General features: G+C 44.9%; 1 protein-coding gene across 2 annotated transcripts in view; it reads left to right on the top strand.

The window, feature by feature from the left end:
• TBCD (tubulin folding cofactor D) overlaps window positions 1–19,867 on the top strand; it is a 256,774-nt gene that overhangs the window by 90,484 nt on the left and 146,423 nt on the right. For both annotated transcript variants that reach the window (XM_024217615.3, XM_026654436.1), the window contains exon 15: window positions 9,759–9,915. In XM_024217615.3, the coding sequence (XP_024073383.2) occupies window positions 9,759–9,915 (157 nt within the window). The remainder of the gene's footprint in view (window positions 1–9,758; window positions 9,916–19,867) is intronic.

Below are 19,867 nucleotides of genomic sequence, written 5' to 3' on the forward strand. Positions count from 1 at the left end.
CCAGATCCCCCCGGTACCTCCCTATCTCCGGGCCAGAAGAAACAGCAGCCCAAGCAGGTGCCGGCTGCTTCTTATTTGTCGGTTCAACAGCCACCGATGCTTCCTGCACCGCAGTTGGAGCCGCGTCCATTGCCTGAGCGCATAGGTCAAGTAACGGCTCCTGCACCGTCGACTCCGGTGCCGCAAGGACCGTCAAGTCCGGTGCATGTAAGCTCCCCGGTTCATACCGCGGTCGAGCTGAAACTGCCCTCCACACCGGAGACCTTTTCAATGGTGCGGGACTTGATCGCGTTCACAGAGCCGACTTCTCTGCAGCCGGCAGCACCTCTGGTGCGGGCGGTGCTGTCGAAGGGAAAACCGTCCCTGATGCGACCGCCGTTGCCGAACGAAGAAGGATGGCACCGGTCCTGATCTTGGTCCCGGCACTGATCACGGTGTCGCTCGCAGTCCCGGCACTGATCTCGTTCTCGGCGCTGGTCGTACTCACGATGCCGCTCTGGCTTGCGGAGATCCGAATCGCGTTACGGCCGGTACCGATCGGCCTCCTGGTACTGGTCAGAGTGGCACTCGACCCGGAGCTGATCCCGGCGCTGATCTCGCCGGAGGTCGCCATAGAGATCCAGATCAGGCTCCCGGTACCAATACGACCGCAGGCACCGATCGACCTCTTGGTACCATTCTGCATCACGCACCGGTCCCCGGCCCACGGCACCATACAGCACCGGGGGACTCGGCGCTGATGCGTACAGCACCGCCTTGGCAGTCTCGCTCTGCCTCTGTGTCGTCTCGCTTGCAAAGTGGCTACCATGCCCAGGACCAGGGCGAGGGTGGTGCAGGCCAGTGGCTGGACGAAGGCCAGGACCCGGGCCAGGAATGTCCACAGTGGTCTTTTTGGGCCCCCTGGGCCTACCATCAGGCCCAGGGGGTTCCTTCAGGGGCTTCCCGTTCCGTGCCTTCGGAGCCCCGAGTACTGGAGACCACTGTGTCTCTGCCCCCCGCCCCTGGGGGGGCGCTGAGGCGACTGCTCCAGCGCCAATACAGGCCCACGCTCCTAGCGTGGTGGACCTTGAGCAACAAGATCCTCCACAAGAGGACCTCATGCAGGATCCCTTAGTCCCGGGGGTATCTTCCTCGTCCTCGCCTGATGAGGCGGTGGCAGGGACTACAGTTTCAGGCCCTCCTCCTATGGACCTCCGCGCCCACCAGGAACTGCTTTGCAGGGTGGCACGCAATATGAACCTCCAGGTAGAGGAGATGGTGGAGGTAGAGGACCCTGTGGTAGACCTTCTGTCCGCGGAGGCACTGTCCAGAGTGGCCCTTCCCATCATACGAACTATACAGGCCAATGCCAAGACAATCTGGCAATTGCCAACCTCTATTCCACCTACGACCAAGGGGGTGGAAAGGAAGTACTTTGTCCCCTCAAAGGAATACTAGTACCTCTATACACACCCCCAACCATGCTCCCTTGACTTTGGTCAATGAGAAGTAGCGGCACGGTCAGCAGGCCCCGGCGCCTAAATCAAAGGACGCTAGACGCCTAGACTTGTTTGGGCGCAAGGTGTACTCGGCCGGAGGCTTGCAGCTGAGGGTGGCCAACCAGCAGGCACTCCTGAGCCGATATGACTATAATTCGTGGCACTCTATGGAAAAATTCAAAGAGTTGGTTCCACAGGAGTCCAGAGAGGAATTTGGGGCTCTAGTAGAGGAGGGCAAGAAGGTGGCCAGAACTTCCCTACAAGCCTCTCTGGATGCGGCGGACTCGGCGGCTAGGACCCTGGCCTCGGGCATAGCCATGCGACGCATCTCGTGGCTGCAGGCCTCTGGCTTACCGCCAGAGTTGCAGCAGACCCTCCAGGACCTGCCCTTTGATGGCCAGGGCCTATTCTCCGAAAAGACAGATTCAAGGCTGCAGAGTCTGAAGGACTCGAGAATTATCATGCGCTCTCTGGGAATGCATACCCCAGTAATGCAGAGAAGGCCCTTCAGACCACAGCCTCAGAGATCCAACCCTCCCCCTCGGCCAAGACAGGACTTCTTTAGAAGACGTGGCCGAGGTGGTAAAAGAAAACAAACTGGGCACCAAGCCAGCCAAGGCCAGGGCCCTCCCAAGCCATCGGCAGGGCCTAAGCAGAACTTTTGAAGGTGCACCTGAGGACGGAGCACCAGTCTCCCATTCAGGATCCTTCCCTGCCTTTCCAAAATTGTCTCTCCCATTTCCTCCGTGCATGGTCCCATATAACATCAGACTGTTGGGTCCTACGCACGGTGGAAAGGGGATACTCCCTCCAATTTGCTTTCCCCCCCCACCCTCCTTCCCCATCCCTCTTCAGGGACCCTTCTCACGAGCACCTCCTTCTACAGGAGGTCCAATCACTCCTAGCTTTGGGAGCGATAGAGGAGGTTCCGGGAGAGTCAAGAGGCAGGGGTTTTTACTCCCGCTACTTCCTAATCCCCAAGGCCAAGGGCGGGCTTCGGCCCATCCTGGACCTACGTGGACTCAACAAATTCATGCTAAAGTTGAAGTTCCGCATGGTCTCACTAGGGACCATTATTCCTTCCCTAGGTCCTGGAGACTGGTACACCGCCCTCGACATGAAGGACGCATACTTCCACATTGTGATCTACCAAGCGCACAGACGCTTCCTTCGCTTTGTGGTCAATCAACAGCACTTTCAATTCACCGTCCTTCCTTTCAGCCTGTCCAGGGTGTTTACCAAGTGCATGGCCGTTGTGGCTGCCTCCCTTCATCGACAACAGATCCAAGTGTTCCCATATCTCGACGACTGGCTTATTCGGGGTCGCTGCAGGGATCAGGTGCAGTCTCATGTTCAGCTCACCATGAACATGTTCAATCGATTGGGCCTCCTGCTCAGTGTCGCAAAATCCACTCTGGTACCAACCCAGAGAATAGAATTCATAGGAGCAGTCTTAGACTCAGGCCTAGCCCGAGCACTTCTGCCGGAAGCACGCTTCCAATCCCTGGCAAACATCATCCACAGCCTGCAAAGCTTCCCGACCTCGACCGTGAAAACATGCCTATGCCTCCTGGGACACATGGCCTCTTGCATATATGTGACCAGGCATATGGTCGGCAGGAGAGTTATCCCTGCACATCAACATACGGGAACTCAGAGCAGTGCGCCTGGCGTGTCAAGCATTCCGAGAGTGCATTCAAGGCTGTTGTGTTGCAGTCCTCACAGACAACACAACGGACATGTTTTACATCAACAAGCAAGGGGGAGCCCAGTCGTCCCCCCTCTGTCAGGAGGCCACTCGTCTGTGGGAATTCTGCATAGCCCACTTGATCCATCTGGTGGCGTCGTTTCTCCCAGGAGTCCAGAACACCTTAGCGCACCACCTCAGCAGATCATTCCAGTCTCACGAGTGGTTGGTTTGCCCGGACATCATCCACTCTGTCTTCCTGAAGTGGGGCTTTCCCCTGATTGGACCTATTCGCCTCTCGCGAGAATCGGAAATGCCAGGTGTTCTGCTCTCTCCAAGGACGCTCTCCAGGTTCCCTGTCAGACGCCTTCCTCATACAGTGGAAGGATCACCTGTGCTACGCTTTTCCTCCATTCCCGTTAGTCCACAGGGTCCTGATCAAGCTGCGCAGGGACAGAGCCCGTCTGATTTTGGTCACCCCGGCGTGGCCCAGACAGCACTGGTATACCACTCTCATAGAGCTGTCGGTGGACACTCCGATTCCACTCCCGCTGTGGCCAGACCTGATCACACAGGATCACGGATCCCGACCTGCAATCTCTCCACCTCACAGCATGGATGCTGCATGGCTAAATCAATCTGAGCTGTGCTGCTCTCGCTTGGTTCAGCAGATCCTTTTGGGTAACAGGAAGCCCTCTACCAGGTTCATATACTTAGCCAAGTGGAAGCTTTTTTCCTGCTGGTGCGCTCAGTCATACGGCCCCCCTACAGGCATCAGTACCTATAATCTTGGACTACCTCCTGTCCTTAAAACAGCAGGGCTTGGCAATATCATCCATCAGAGTGCACCTGGCAGCTATTTTGGCTTTCCACCCGGGTGAAAACGGGCATTCGGTCTTCTCCAATCCCATGGTCAGCAGATATCTCAAGGGGTTGGAGCGCCTGTTCCCACGAATTCGACAACCGGTCCCTATGTGGGATCTTAACCTGGTCCTATCCAGACTCATGGGTGCCCCATTTGAGCCGATGGCCACCTGCTCGCTCCTGTACCTTTCCTGGAAGACAGGCTTCCTCGTAGCTATCACCTCGGCGGGTATCTGAGCTCAGGGCACTCACATCAGAACCACCGTATACGGTGTTCCACAAGGACAAGGTACAGCTGCGACCCCACCCGGCCTTTCTCCCTAAGGTGGTGTCTGCCTTTCATGTCAACCAGGATATTTTCCTCCCTGTCTTCTACCTGAGGCCGCACGCCTCTCGACAGGAACAGCAGCTGCACTCTCTGGACGTTCACAGGACCCTGACCTTCTACATCAAGTGAACGAAACCTTTCAGGAGAACGTCACAGCTGTTTGTTGCAGTGGCAGACCAAATGAAGGGCCTTCTGGTCTCCTCCCAGCGCATCTCGTCCTGGATCACATCATGCATCCGTGCGTGCTATGACTTGGCTGGTGTCCCAACTATGCACCTTACCGCCCACTCCACGCGGGCTCAGGCTTCATTCTCTGCTTTCCTGGCGCACGTGCCCATACAGGAGATATGTAGGGCAGCGACTTGGTCATCGGTGCATACCTTCACCGCCCACTATGCGATCCAGGGGTGATGCTGCATTTGGTTCAGCGGTCCTTCACTCCGCAACATCTCACTACGACCCCACCGCCTAGGTAAGGCTTGGGAGTCACCTAATTGGAATCGATATGAGCAAGCACTCGAAGAAGAAAAGACGGTTACCTACCTTTGTAACTGTTGTTGTTCGAGATGTGTTGCTCATATCCATTCCAAACCCGCCCTCCTTCCCCTCTGTCGGAGTAGCTGGCAAGAAGGAACTGAGGGGGCGCTGGGTCAGCCTGGGCAAATATCCGGTGCCATGAAGGCGCCACTCCATCGAGTGTTGCTAGGGTAAAAATCTCCCAACGATTGTGCACGCGGCGCGCACGCACCTAATTGGAATGGATATGAGCAACACATCTCGAAGAACAACAGTTACAAAGGTGAGTAACCGTCTTTTTCACAGAAACCATTGCCTGTAATCAGCATGGCCTCATAAATGAGAAGAACAAGCTGAGAGCAGGACCAGAAACACAACCGGATCCTTTCAAGAATTTTGCCCAAAAACCAATTGCAGAAGCATTGATGGCAATAGGAGCCACTTACCTGTAACCCTGCCCTTCCTGGAAAAAAAGTAAACATTTGGTACACTTCCTTTGATGATGGGACTCTACCACTCACTCTCTAAAGCATGCAGTAGTATGACCATACTAAAAAAACAAAAACCCCATTGCTGAAACTCAGAGACTTTGCTAAATAATGCCTTGTGTCTAAATTCCATTTTCTAAGAGAGTCAACTGAGAAGTAGCAAAAGAGTCTCCAAAGACGACACGTAGCTGCTGGTGTCCTAAATTTCTCTGCCAGGCCTTATTGCAGGACATGCTGATGAGACAGCACTTGTTAGTCTTGTGGGTGACAAGGTAGGTATATTCATGCTCGTTCTTCTGGGCACCTCTGTGGCATTTGATAAGGTTGATCACCGAATACTCTTGTTTAGCTTCTGGCAAGCTGCATGGGTGAAAAGAAACTGAAACGCCGGAGGTCCTCCCTCTGTGTCAGAATATAGAGATAGTTGTGCTACACTCCACCTCCACAAGACTTAATCTTCAACATTGAAAATTTCTGTGAAGCCATTCTGAGAGCTGGGGGGACGTGGACTGAAGCACCAACAATGATAGACAACACCTGGCTCCACATTTTTCTTATGTCAAACATAAACAGGATTGTCTTTCATCTTTCTCAGTACCTGGCTGAAATCAATATTAGGATGAAAAATAGGTACTTAAAGCCTAACTGAGGCAAGATTGCTGGCAGGAAGAGAAAAATGCATTGAAGAATTTATCTCCTTTATAACATCTCTCTCTATCAAGGGCCCCTGTCCTCACATTGTTACAGTGCAGCTTTAGGTGTCTTGTTAGACTCCGTAGTGCTCTTGGAAACCCAAATAGCTATGGCAGCAAAAAAAAAACAAAAAACCCCACCTGCTTCTATCTGCATTCTATCCTGTCAGACATATTCTGGTCATGGTTTAGTCCAGGTGATCTGTGCTTTCATGACAATGCTGTTTGTCGCAACTTCTTATATCTTGGAATGAAGTCTCACACAATGGAAAAGCTCCAAATGGTACAAAATGCAACTACTCACCAGGCTTCTGTTGTATGCAGAGGCTATCCACTGAATATAGTATCCAGTTCATGATCTGTGTTCTGATTGATCCAAAGCCCTTGTTAATTAAAAAGTGTCAGACAGTTCAGAACATGTGTTGCAACAGATATTGGCCAACCACAGGTGAACTGTGTTGTTTTTATTTTATAGTATTCACAAGCCAGTATTTATTTTTAGAATTAGCTATTACTTTGTAGTATGATAGACAGTGCTATAGCAAGAAATAAACAATTGTATCCTAATGTCTACTACTGCTAAATTGTGTTTAGAATTGTTCTTAATAAAAGTAAAAATCCACTGTAAAATCTCATTTAAAAGAAAAAGTATATGTCTGATGCTTGAATGCATCAGTTTTAAAACTCTGTATAGTTTCATCATTCTTAAAGCATGTTTTCAACTTCACAGCCATGATACTTTGTACCATCCAATTTCATTATTCTCTGCTGTAGAAGCAGCTTTGTGGCCACTGAAATTATAGAAGGGGGCAGAGTGTGAAATTCAGAAAACATTGAGGAAGGGGAAAATAGATGCACAGAAACTAGCAGAGGGGACATCAAGAGTATGAAGGAGACCTCAGGTCCAGCAGGAATTGGTGGAACTATGGGGAAGGGAGGATGAGAAGAGGGGGAAGGAGAAAATGCCAACTATGCTTCTTACTTAAAATGCTGAGAGAGAACTTGTGTGGGTAGATAGAGAATTTCATTTCTGTTTGGCAAATTAAATCCCAGAGTTAGTCGTAAGATTGTGTTTGGAACAACATGTCTGGCTGTGTCTTTGCTAATACTGTGTATTTTGTTTGAATGGTCATGGTACTGGCAGCTGAAGAAACAACTTAGATGGATCACAGTATGCGCCTGCTCAGTAGTCTCTCTCTCTCTCTCTCTCTCTCTCTCATATATGTCTGGCAGCTGCATAAATGACTTGGATGAAGATCTGTCAGTTTCACATGTCTGCTGTTGCCACAGAGAAATGTTATACAGGAATTACTTGCAATGTTAATATGTTCAGTTGTGGAACGTTTAATACATAATTCCCATAACAAATGGGATCATGGTAATTGGTTAAAAAGATCTCATTAACCCACCCTGAAATTGTACGATGTAGTCCTCCAACAAAGGGTACACGAGATACACTTGACCTTGGCTAAAAGGCCAAGAAGCAGAGAGAAATTGATCCTTAGTTGCTGAATAGAACTCTCCATTACCCAGAGTTGTCATGCAAACTGTTCAGAATGTATTCTGTGGTTCTCAGTGGTATTGCACAATTTGTGGAGTTTCTGTGGGCAAATTAAATTTTCAGTGAATCTCCTTCCCCATAGTTGCAAGCTAGTCTGGGTTATTTAGAGAGGTTTAGATTATCTTCAATACTTCTAAAAGTTTAGGGGAATTAGGGACAATTTTATACATATGGTTCTAACTGTTCATTTGGATGGCAACTTGGAAATTGAATGTTAATAGGTAGATGTATTTTTAAAACATTAACTATCAAGTGTCACTCGTCTCATAAAGATTACCATATATACTCATTCATAAGCCGAATTTTTTTAGTAAAAAAGGGAAGCACCAGAGAAGGGGGTCGGCTTATGAACGGGTATAGAGAGGGAGTGGTGGGACACAGCCCCTACCCCGAACAGAGGGAGCAAGGAGAGGCAGCACAGCCAACAGAGCCAGAAGGCAAGAGGTGGGGCCAGAGTCTCGTCGCTTCTGGCCACAATGTTCTTCCCCCCTCCCCCCCCGCCTCCGAAGCAGCTGCAGCTCCAGGGCTGGCAGGCTGCAGCTGTGCTGCTCAGTCCCGCCCTCCAGAGCAGGCTGTGGATATGCCACCCGGCCCAGCCCGCTGGAACATACTGTGGCTGTGCCGCCTGGTCTGGCCCGCTGGAGCAGGCTGCGGCTGCGCTGCCCAGCCTGCCGGAGCAGCTCCAGCCAGGCCAGAGACATCCTACCCTGGCCCTCCCCAGATAAGGTGGGAAGGGATGGGATGGGGAGAGTGTGGGGGTCCCAAGCTGGAGTGGTGGTCATGTGGGGGTCATGTGGGGGATGGTCACAGGGGTTACTCCCCTAACTCCCAGCTTCTCCCCCCCTCCCCACCCCAAAATTTCCCCACCAGTTGCTGTCCCGGCCTGTCAGGGTAAGCAGCTGGTGCGCCGGGACACTTTTTGTTTAGGCTTGAGGTAAACAAACCATCTTGGCCCACCAGCGGCTTATCCTGATGGCCCTGGAGCCAAAGTTTGCTGACCCCTGAATTATAGGGTCGGCTTATGAATGGGTTTTACTTATCCATCTTGGGGAGGGGTGGGGTCGGCTTATAAACGAACTGACTTATGATTGAGTATATACGAATTTGCACTTTACTAAACTCAGTGGTAATTTAGAGAGACAAGGTGGGTGAAATAATAGCTTTTGAGCTTACCCTGAGCTCTTCAGTGTTAAATGTTAAGTCAATATTCTATATACAATTTAGGGCACGCTGTCAAATATGATAAGTCTAAAAATATACCTACAATACTATGAAAATAGTGCCATTTTAGGCATCTGCAGGCAAAATGTCAGACATGCCATTTTTACAACAGGCAGTGCCTGCTGTAGTTCACAGGTGGTGGTGGAGTAGGTGCATTTAAATGACATATAGTGCAACTCTGTCAAAGTGGAGCTTGCATATTATTTTATATTCCATGAGTAAATATTTTACCTCTCACCACACCTGTCTTTAATCTATGGTGTGTGTAGGTTGGGGAAAAAATATACACACTGTACTTTGAATCTTCAAAGGAAAGTCTAGGAACGAAAGGTTATTGCCAAAGACGTACAGTGTGTCAATTTTAGGCCTACCAGTCTGAGCATCCATTTTAATTAATAAAACAAACCTGTAAAAAGTTTTATCAACTTTCTTTCAGCAATGTAAAAAGACTAGAGAGTCAAGCTTTTTATCATTTGAAGCAGCTTTCTGCTGTACTTCCTTATTTTGTTAATATCCCCTTTCTAACAAGATACTTAGAACAGTGCAAGATATTCCTTATGTGGACTCACTAATATTTCATCCATGTACTGTCTCTTAAATCTTTGCTAATCTAGGGTGTTGCCTTCTATGTACTTTTGAGTATGAGAACAATGAAATACAGTTGAAGGGGATGAGAAAAGAAACAGAGGTTATTAGTCAAGAAACAAAATGCCATGTTAAGTCAAAATCCTGCTTTTTTTAATTTAGTCCTAGAACCACAGCCTTTATCCCCTGAGAACAGCATTCAATTTCTTCCAGTGAACACAGGCAAATAAGTACCTTTCCTTATGTCTTTTCATTTAAAACTTATTGAATGGCCTTGTATTTTTGTTATTTACTGTATGTTCATATTCCTAACTCCTGTGAATTTCTTCACTCCACAGTTGTTCCTGTTATTTTAAAAGCATTGACATATGACGAGAAGCGGGGAGCCTGCAGCGTGGGTTCCAACGTAAGAGATGCAGCATGCTATGTTTGCTGGGCCTTTGCTCGTGCCTATGATCCCTTAGAACTGAAGCCATTTGTTAATCAAATTTCAAGGTGGGTTGCAACAGCGAGAAACTGAGAGAATTCATTTTTTTTCTTTAGGCTATTTACAGTACAGAAAATGGAAGACCGCTAATAGAGATTTCAGAGACTTAACACCTAGGTTAATGTTACAATTACTGCACATCTAAAAACTTTAAGGCAATCTTTTAAAAATGAAGTAAGGATAATTTGTTAATGTTGTTCAAGAGGAAAACATCTGGTCAGGGGAAGTATTCTCTCCATAAAAAATTGCTTTGTTGTCACAGGTGATGTCAATGAGATTAGATGAGCTATGAAAATCCTCACTTTTTAATCTTTGTATTCTGTGGACCAGATCTTTGTATTCTGTGGCTGTCCAGAATTTTTTTTAAAAAAAGGCATAAACATGATCTGCTCTTGGTGGTACTAACAATTATACTGGACATCTTAATCAAGGTACAGCAGCAGTGTAATGTTTGGTCCTTAGTTCTGGGAGGCCCTCCCTCCCTGTTTCCTTCAGATTTTCAGAGTTTAAGGATCATCATTGAAATCCTAAATGATGTTTGATTTTTTTTTTCCAGAGAACACTGTTAAATCAATTTTTAATAGACCTAAATGTTTTCTTATTGTGTGTGATGACTCATTTTCTTATATTTCCCTGTTGTTCCAAACAAAGATCAAACCTAAAGAAATCCACAAGCAAAAATTACTGAGGGACTGATGCTGCTTGGTGTGGAGGCTCCTCCCATCTCTACTGCTTTTCTGCCCAGTCTTCAGCTCTAAGGCAGCGCCACTCCAAGGGACTGTGAAACCAGTGCTGCTTCCTCTGCCTCAGATCAAAGCGAAAGAGAGGTGGAACTGATATTCTGTTCTAGAATTGGGTTGCAGGTTTGCAGAATGGTATGAGGTGGAAGCAGTAGCAAGGGGGAAGGCTTAAGGCATAAAGCTGCTTCTTCCCCTTACTTTCTCAGACACTCACTGAGTTCTAGTGATCCAAGGATTTTGCTGCTTTCTCAGATGGTGAGGTGCAACCCACTAAGCACTCCCTCACAACCAACTTCTAGTTTCAGCCTGCAGGTGGAGCAGCACTGGTCTAGAAGACTCTTGCTCTCAAGCTAGTGAGCCATTTTTAGATCCTTTGGGCTTTTATATACCAATATTTCTTTTGATTCTCCTTTGAGTGATCCAGTTGAAGAATAGCTGATGCAGGCTTCTTAAGTAGCCTTTATGGGACGATTTTTTGCTTTAGATACTAGACCTGGCTTAGTTTGGAAAAACTTATACTGGAAGATAGTGTCAAAATATCTGATTGAATTACATAATACTCTCCAGCAATATTTCACTCTTGTTTCATTGAACCTGGAGAAATGATAGTCTAGCCATAAGCAACAGAGAGTCCTGTGGCACCTTTAAGACTAACAGATGTATTGGAGCATAAGCTTTCGTGGGTGAATGCCCACTTCGTCGGATGCATGTAAATCTTACCTATTTGCACTTTGTTTATCCATCCACTTCTTATATACTACATGTTTCAGCCATAGTCTCTCCCCGTTTCTCAGAAAGGTTTAAGAACTGAGTGTTGTCTTGTGTTAGTAAAAATTCATTTCTTTTGCAGAATATCCTGTAGAGTTTTACTACTGGTAACAGGAAGCTTTATCATAATTGAAACCAAACCAAAATTACAAATAAATGAGCAAAATATGTTGTGCCTTCCAGTTCTTTTGTTTTCGTGGAATAGCCCTCTGCCAGTCCAGAGTCACTACAGGAGTAAACTCTGCTCTCTGTGGTTTGGATGGAGAAATGTGCCACCTCCTGTTCCTTAGGGTATATCTGTGCTGCAGCTGGGAGTGAGCGTCCCGAAGTGTGGTGGATAGACATGCCAGTGGGGCTTGAGCTAGCGTGCTAAAAATAGCTTCATGGACATTGCAGCTCTGGCAGAGACTAGGCTAGTCAGCTGAGCTCAAGCCCACCCGGTCCCCTATGCTTGAGCTCAGGAGACTAGCCCAAGTCTCCGCTGGAGCTGCAGTAGCCACACAGATGTTTTTAGCATCCTAGCTCCGAACCCTGCTAGTGTGAGTCTGTCTTCCTGGGCTGAGAGGCTCGCTCCCAGATGTAGTGTAGACGTATCCGTAAAGACCCAGCCCTTGGTGCATAAAATAGATTAGAAACTTCTAGCAGTAGACTAGAAACTAATGCAGCTTTCCTCTTCCACTACTGGGATTGTTTTTCTGCTACAACTCTTGCCCTTCCTTCTTTTGCTTTTGTCTTCTTTCTGCCTGACTTGTGAGATTCTCTCCTCTGGGATACAGGTTTTTTCTCCCTGTTGCCCCCTGACTGGCGGTTTAGGAGTTCTTTAATGGCTACTCTGCATCATAAGCTTGTAGCGGTAGCTCCTCTTGGCTTGCTGGCAAATTTCCAGTGCTCCTCATCTATAACAACAGCTCAAGCAGCTTTGTTCTTGTCTCCACTGAAGTAGCTTTTGACCAGCTGGCATTGGTCTCCAAAAGTAGTGTCTGTTTCTTTAATCCTAGGCTTCCCTTCTTGGCCCTGGCCTGCTACTACTTGATACCATCTCCAGTCACATTAGTCCTTAGGGCTCTGAAGCAGTGGTGCCCAGTTGGGTTTCAGGTTGTCATCCAGGATCCCTGTGGTTGCTATACTAATGTCCAACTGAAATGAACTATAGTTGTCGTCTCCTCCAATTTATTTCCTATGCTGAAACACAAGGCAAAGAAAAAAAGCACTTGAAAATTCAGAGATCAAAGGGGTCACTGCCTTGTAGATAAGGAAGTTTCATCTTGTTCTGATCTTCTGCTCCTTTAATTTGTAGGATGCTTTTGATGAGGGAAGAGTGCCTATGGGGAAGCCTGATAGACAGTCCAATTCTCATGGATGTTTTTCAGGAGGTGGTGAAAGTCATCTCCAGAAGGCACTCTTTCAAGCTATGGAAATCTATAGAGGAGCTGGTCTTTCCCATACCACGTTCCCAGAGGGAAAACCTTGAGTCCAAGGGCGTCATATGTAGACCTACGAGGTCCAACTGGACCTGTTACAAATGGTATGTGGTCTAGAAAGACCAGTATGCCAAATTTGCCTCTTAGTCTCAAGACTAACTAAAAAGATGAGGATCCTGGTCAAAGGTGCTGCCTTCTTCAAAAACCTGGTCAACAATCTTAATTTTTATTATTTTTTAGTCTGAGGCCTCTATCTCTACCCTGTGGCCTGGGTGATCACATCTAGGATCTCTCTTACTTGATTCCAACTAATTCGTCCCTTGTCAAATCTAAAATCAATGATCGCAAAACTTCTGAGCGCTCCTCAGTCTTCCTTTTTATCATACTTTTCTTTTGTCTATGATGTGACATGTACTTGTGCCATTTTCTCCTTTGCTCTATCATGGTACAATAATATCTGGGTCTATATGTGGGATGCAGATTCTCCATTAAGATTTTATCTGATTAATGCTCTATTTGATGACATGAAACTGTTTGGCAGAACCTTGGGGCTGAGTAAGCTCTAGTTGCCAGACTGGAAAAAAAAAATATTTTTTGGCTTTCAGGTCTCTGGGAACGGTTTCAGAAGGGATTGAAAGGTATCCCTTTTAATAAAAGGCCAGACCCAAATAGGCCATCTTTTGTGCCTACAATACTAACACCAAGTAACTATGAGATTATGCTAGCCCAGGCTAACCTCAGCTGGGTGGGAGGAGGTTGAGGAAATTCCTGAGGGTCTGGATTGGTTTGAGCAGTGAGAGATTGTACACAAATAGCTATAGACTGAGTTTGCTACCATAGCTGACAAGTATACCATATATACTCATTCATAAGCCGAATTTTTTTAGTAAAAAAGGGAAGCACCAGCGAAGGGGGTCGGCTTATGGACGGGTATACAGAGGGAGCAAGGAGAGGCAGCACAGCCAGGAGAGCCAAAAGGGAAGAGGCGGGGCCAGAGTCTCTCCGCTTCTGGCCACGCTGCTCTCCCCCCAGCCTCTGAAGCAGGTGCAGCTCCGAGGCTGGCAGGCTGCAGCCGTGCCACTCGGCCCCGCCCCCCAGAGCAGGCTGGTGTAGAGGCACAAATAGCAACCCTCCACTTTTGCAACTAGTTGCAGTTTCTGCCACGCAAAAGCGAAGGTTACTGGGCATGCTCAGTTTGGGTGAGCATGCTCAGTGCACCCAAAGTAAGGAATTGAGAGAGGGAGCTTTTTGTGTCGTCACGCACCGTGCGGCCGTGCCACTTGGCCCAGCTCGCCGGAACATGCTTTGGCCGTCTTGCCCGGTCTGGTCCGCCGGAGCAGGCTGCGGCCATGCTGCCCAGCCTGCCAGAGCAGCTCCAGCCAGGCCAGACACATCCTCCCCTGGCTCTCCCCAGATAAGGTGGGAAGGGATGGGATGGGGAGAGTGTGGGGGTCTCGGGCTAGGGGTGAGGTCATGTGGGGGGTGGTCACGGGTTACTCCCCTGACTCCCAGCTTCTCCTCCGCCAAAACATTTCCCCACCAGTTGCTGTCCCAGCCCGTCAGGGTAAGCAGCTGACGTGCCGGGAAACTTTGTTTACTTAGGTTTACCTTCGTGCCTGCGGATGCTCAAGGTAAACAAACCATCTCGGCCCACCAGCGGCTTATCCTGATGGCCCGGGAGCCAAAGTTTGCTGACCTCTGAATTATAGGGTTGGCTTATGAATGAATCATAAACATTTTCCATTTTTACTTATCCATCTTAGGGGGGGTCATCTTATAAATGAACCAGCTTATGATCGAGTGTATACATTTAGCTAGTGCTAGTCTCGTAATAAAGTTATGATGAAAGGTTCTTGTAGTTAGATTTGTCAGTGTCTTTTCTGAATATATTAACTTAGTTTGCGCTCTCTCAGAAGTAAAGTTGCCACTTTGATTAGAAACAGGTAATAATTATTCAAATACCGCATGACACACAGTTTCACCTACTGTGTCAGCACACTTTGGTTGGGGCCAATGCAATGATCACACACATTTTTTTCTTTTGTTGTTTTAAATCTAGCCTTAGGTGTGTCGCTGTTTCACTTTAAGAAGAGTCATACTTTTAGCCACAAGCAAATTGTTGGCTAACTTGAAAATGAGAAACTCAGCATCTTAGAACAAAGAACGTGATGTTCATTGTGGGTTCAGTTACACAGCAGAAACACGTTCTTTCTCTCTGTCTCTAAAAATAAACAGAAAAAGAACACTGGCTAACTTACTTTTTTTTTTTTATTTTTTTATTTTATTAAAAGCACTCACTTTAAAATGCTGTACTTGAATCTTTTCAAACATATGAGCCCTGCATCACAAATACTATCTGTCTGAGTAACAAAGGTTGAAAGAGTTGTCCTTCATGGTCCTTTAAAACTACTTAACTGGATGGAGGTGCTCATGTACTACTGTACTGGGAGGAGTGTAGCAACGTAGGTAGGTATCAGCCTTGAAGGACAAGGTGGTGGTCATAGAGTAAGTGTATTGAAAGGTTGGTAATAACCAAAAGTTAGTACTGTCTGATGGTTGTTGACTGGATATGCAAATTAAGTGATGATCCATTGCATGTCTACATCAATTTTGACATAAATTGATGTTCTTGTTGGGCGTCTCGGGAGAGAAGCAGCATGTGAACTGAACTACATTTTTGCCCCATTACCAGTTCAGGTTGTGGTATTGAGATTACAGACCAAAAGTGTGGGGTTTTTGGGTTTTTTTACCCTTCACTGGTGCCTAAAGCGTTACTGGTTCAAACAAGCATTCCCTTTACTTCTAATGAAGAGCATTGATAGAATTGATAACATCTTACCAGTTGGCAAAAAGGGAAAACTTTTTAATTGAGCCACTCTACATTGGTAGGGCAGCTTGCTCAGTCACTTCGTCTGCTGAACCTGGTCGGTAGTTAAATAGGGGACTTAGGTTTATCATCTTTCACAAGTGTTAATGTTATTTTAAACAAAAATATATAATAATCTTCCTTTATAATGAAGTATTCTGCTATACAGGAAAAATCCTTTGATTCACAAAATGGTGACTCGTCTCTGCCTTTTTGTGGGCCTAAGTGCTGTGTTATTCAAAAGTGTTGTTCAGCATACTGATGTGACAAATTTGTTAAGGTGCCAATAGGACCTAGACTACTTACTCCTACTCTGAGCTCAGTACTACTCCTCTTAACTAATCAAAATTGCAGATGAACAGTCTTTGCCTCAGAATTATAATACTTTTATCTTGATACTTATCTTGACTATTTTTATTTCTGTCCTTATTTTGGTATCTGAACCAACACAAATGCCCTTTGGAGTGTTTATTTTTTTTAAGTCCGGTTTAACTGGTTTCTAAAGGAACAGTAGTTCTAACCCTTCCCTGCACTATCCAAACTATGAGCCCACATGCAACACAAAAAGAAAATTGTTGGGAGCATAGATAATTTAAAAATTAAGTAATTGCTGAATTAATTGCAGGACTGCTTTACCTTCTTCTGGAATATTTGCATGTACCAAAAGTATCATATTGGGCGTATTTTTTAGGTAATTTACCATTTGTTTATAATGCTTGATTTAAACCCTCCCCCCACTATTTTACTTAAAACTAGTGAATGTTTCTTCTATACTAGGAGAGTGTAAATAATGTATAGTTTAAGAACTGTGAGGCATGTGACGATAATTCTATTCTCATTCCCCCCAGAAAAAATCCAAAGAAATACATTTTAGACTAAGAAGCAGCTGTGCACTACGAAGTAGAGATGTTCTGCCAGTTTGTCTAAAGCCACTATGCAAAAAGAGAGTAGGGAAATGCACTTCTACTATTTGTATAGTATTTTTTGAGTAACTTCTAAATTGTGCTTCGGTTGTAACCTTCTAGATTTATTACATTGAGCAGTTGGAATGCCTTTTCATGTCCCTAACTAAAATGACACAAGTGATCAATAAATGAATTGTTCTTACCATTTGTACCTCTTTTGTTAACTTATGATGACTGACTACTCTCTCCCCTTCCTCTTCCCTCCCCAATTCAGCATAGCACTGTACTATACAAATAATGCGTGCAGTATAGGAGTGTAAGAAGTTTAGTTTTCCCTGCGGTAGTGTGTTGTTTGTGGTAAGAAGAAAAAGAGGGTGTGGCTATCTGATAAACTGAGGTAGCTTGCTCCAGGGCAAGATTGTCATGTAGAATCAGGAAATTTGAAGCATTGCTCTGAGCTACATCTTGTGCCTGGATGAAACAAAGAATAATTTCCATGTACAAAAATCTATTTGTTGATTTAATACTGTCTTCAGAAGAGAGTTGTTGGATAGAATTTGCACTGTTTGATGGTTGGTCTTGCTTTTCTATAGTGTAAAGCTGTTTGCTAAAAGTTAATCTTGAATTTAAATGCTGTCGCCTTTTTTCTTTTTTATTCATTTACAGTGTGTTGTGTTTAAGCCCCATTACTACGATCTCTACTAATAGTATTCTTTCAAAAGATTTATTTACTGAAATACACAAAGTTTTCACATAATATATCTGGCATTGCTATGGCCTCTTGAAATTTTTATTTAAGAAGTGATGCAAAGCTCTTTACTTTTAATATTGAGGTGTCTTTTAAAAGTTAGACACTGCTAAATTCTGAGTTCTAGTATGCTGCCACAACTGCTTGGGACTAAAGTATCATTAAAGATTCCAACACAGTTCTTTCTAATAGTTAAATTAAGTTAAGCTAAAGATAGTGCAGTATTGTAACAAAAAGTTAAATATACTTGGAACTACAAAAGGTGTCTCCTGGAGACTCAAATGAGTGAGCTATTGTTTGCTCTACCTGTTAGAAATCAGGTGCGGTAAGTTCCAAACAAGTCAAGACAAGTTTCTTTACCTGCCTTAAAAAAAAAAATCCCATTTTGTTTTACATGAGCTGTTCCTTTACATTGTTTGTATCACATAAACTCCCACAATGAAAGCAAACAGGTGAAGACGCCTTAAAAATGTTTCATCTTAGAAAGACTGTTCTCATTGCTAGTTGTATTGCATATCACAGCAGAGTGTCTGCATGCACTTATTTAAAATATGAAATGAACTTGAACAATTTATTAACACAGCTTGATGAGTTTTAAATGTTCTTAGTAAAAGGATTAACACACAACTATGATCATAGAGAAAAGGCTTGATTTGTGAATGTAACAGTTAAGGGGCAATAAACTCTGTTGTACTGTTGCTCAGAGTTATTCACTTCTAAGCATGTAAAATAGTATATAGTCTGCTTCATGGTTTCTCTTGTATGGTCAGTAGATCAATTTCCCCTTTTGTTTGTGTGGGTCTTTCATACACTAACAGAGGAGAGGAAAAACGTGTAAAAAATGTGATTTGGTAAAGCTACAAAAATTGGCTACAGGGCCTCTGTTAGGTTTAGTAACCTGAAACTATTTTGAATTCAGTTTTTGGAACTGATTAGATTTCAAGTTTACGTTTTCCCTTTTAATTACAAAGCAGAAAGAACAGGACTTGCTCTAAAGCTGGTAGCTGAAAACTTGTAATGTTTTATTCTAACCTTTAAGATCACCATATTAATTATGAAGTCATTGGGAGAGAATAAAATGACGTGTCATATTTTTAATAGAAGCTGCTTTTTGCATCTTAATCTCACCATTGTTACAAGAGAAACTGAGGATAGGGTAGATAACTAAAAGCTAAAACTGATACTTAGTCTGTAACTGTTGTTTTAGCAAAACTATCCCACAGTTGAGTTAAGGACAGCATACGTAATGCTGAACTGCCTGGCTTGGATAGTTCATGTCACAAAAGGACACTGTCAAAATGTTTCATAATTTACAATTAATGTTTTCACCTTATGATGGTTCATATTTAACCCTTTGGAAACTTGAAACAGAAATCTGGTTCTTTTTCTTTACCAGCATAATATTTTCCTAATGTTGTGTATACTCACTTTTATGTTTAAAGGGTTGCTGGCACCAAAAACCACACATCCCTCAAATTCCCTTCTTTGTCCCCCAAATGGGGAAATGTTGTTTATCTATTCCAGGGACTTTCACACTGTTTCGTAGTGTAGACCACATTTTAATAGAGAGTATATTGTAGTCACCTATTCTCCCACTCATCATTATACAGATCGTCACCCCTCCTTGTTCATAATCACATAAATTCTTGTGGTGACAGCAGTTTTGTGCACATGGAAAAGTAATATTAGGAAAGTATTTAATATATTTCTTTAGCTGTCTTCAGTGCAATAAGAGTTATATCCTCTTTAGAAAAAAAGATTAACTACTCTGTATATTTTTGCAGATAATGATTAGTACTCTAAATACAGGTTGATGTGATGGCATCGTGTAATTAATATCTTTATGCTGAAGCAAAGCCATTGTGAATTTACCTTTCAGCTAATATTTATTTCCTGTTTTGCCTAGAGTCAATAAATAATGTAATGAAGAATTTCAGAGTCCGAAAGAAATAATTTTCTGCTTAAATGATTCTGCTGAAATGGCTATTACTTGCCAAAGCAGTTAGTTGATTGCTGAAGGTAGGTTTCTAGAGATGTAGACTAGATCTTCTGGGATATACTTTACACCTCTCTTTATATGGCATGTTTAAACGCCAGCTTCTGTTATTGTGAATGGGTACTGAACTGTGCAAAATCACGATACATTGTGCATAAAGATTCCTCCTTTGTTTTGTCTGCTAGTGCCATTCTAAATACTCTTCTTCGAGTGCTTGCTCATGTCCATTTCCTATTACGTGCGTGTGCTCACCACATGCACCGGGGCCGGAAGTTTTTCCCTCAGTGGTATATGTAGGGGACTGTCTCTGGTGCCCCTTGAAGTAGTGCGCACATACCACAGTATAAGGGTGCCACTGGCTCCCCCACCCTCAGTTCCTTCTTGCCACCAGTGATGGTGCTGGAATGTCTGCTGCTTCCACTAGCATAGCATTTCGTTCAGTGTTTCTTCCAAATGTTTCCTGTAAGATAATTGTAAAATAGTTGGCAGTTAATAGTTCCCTTAGTGTTAGTTCTA

The sequence above is a fragment of the Terrapene carolina genome, unplaced genomic scaffold (assembly GCF_002925995.2).
Source record: "Terrapene carolina triunguis isolate 2854851 unplaced genomic scaffold, T_m_triunguis-2.0 Scaffold192, whole genome shotgun sequence".
Classification (NCBI taxonomy): domain Eukaryota; kingdom Metazoa; phylum Chordata; order Testudines; family Emydidae; genus Terrapene; species Terrapene triunguis.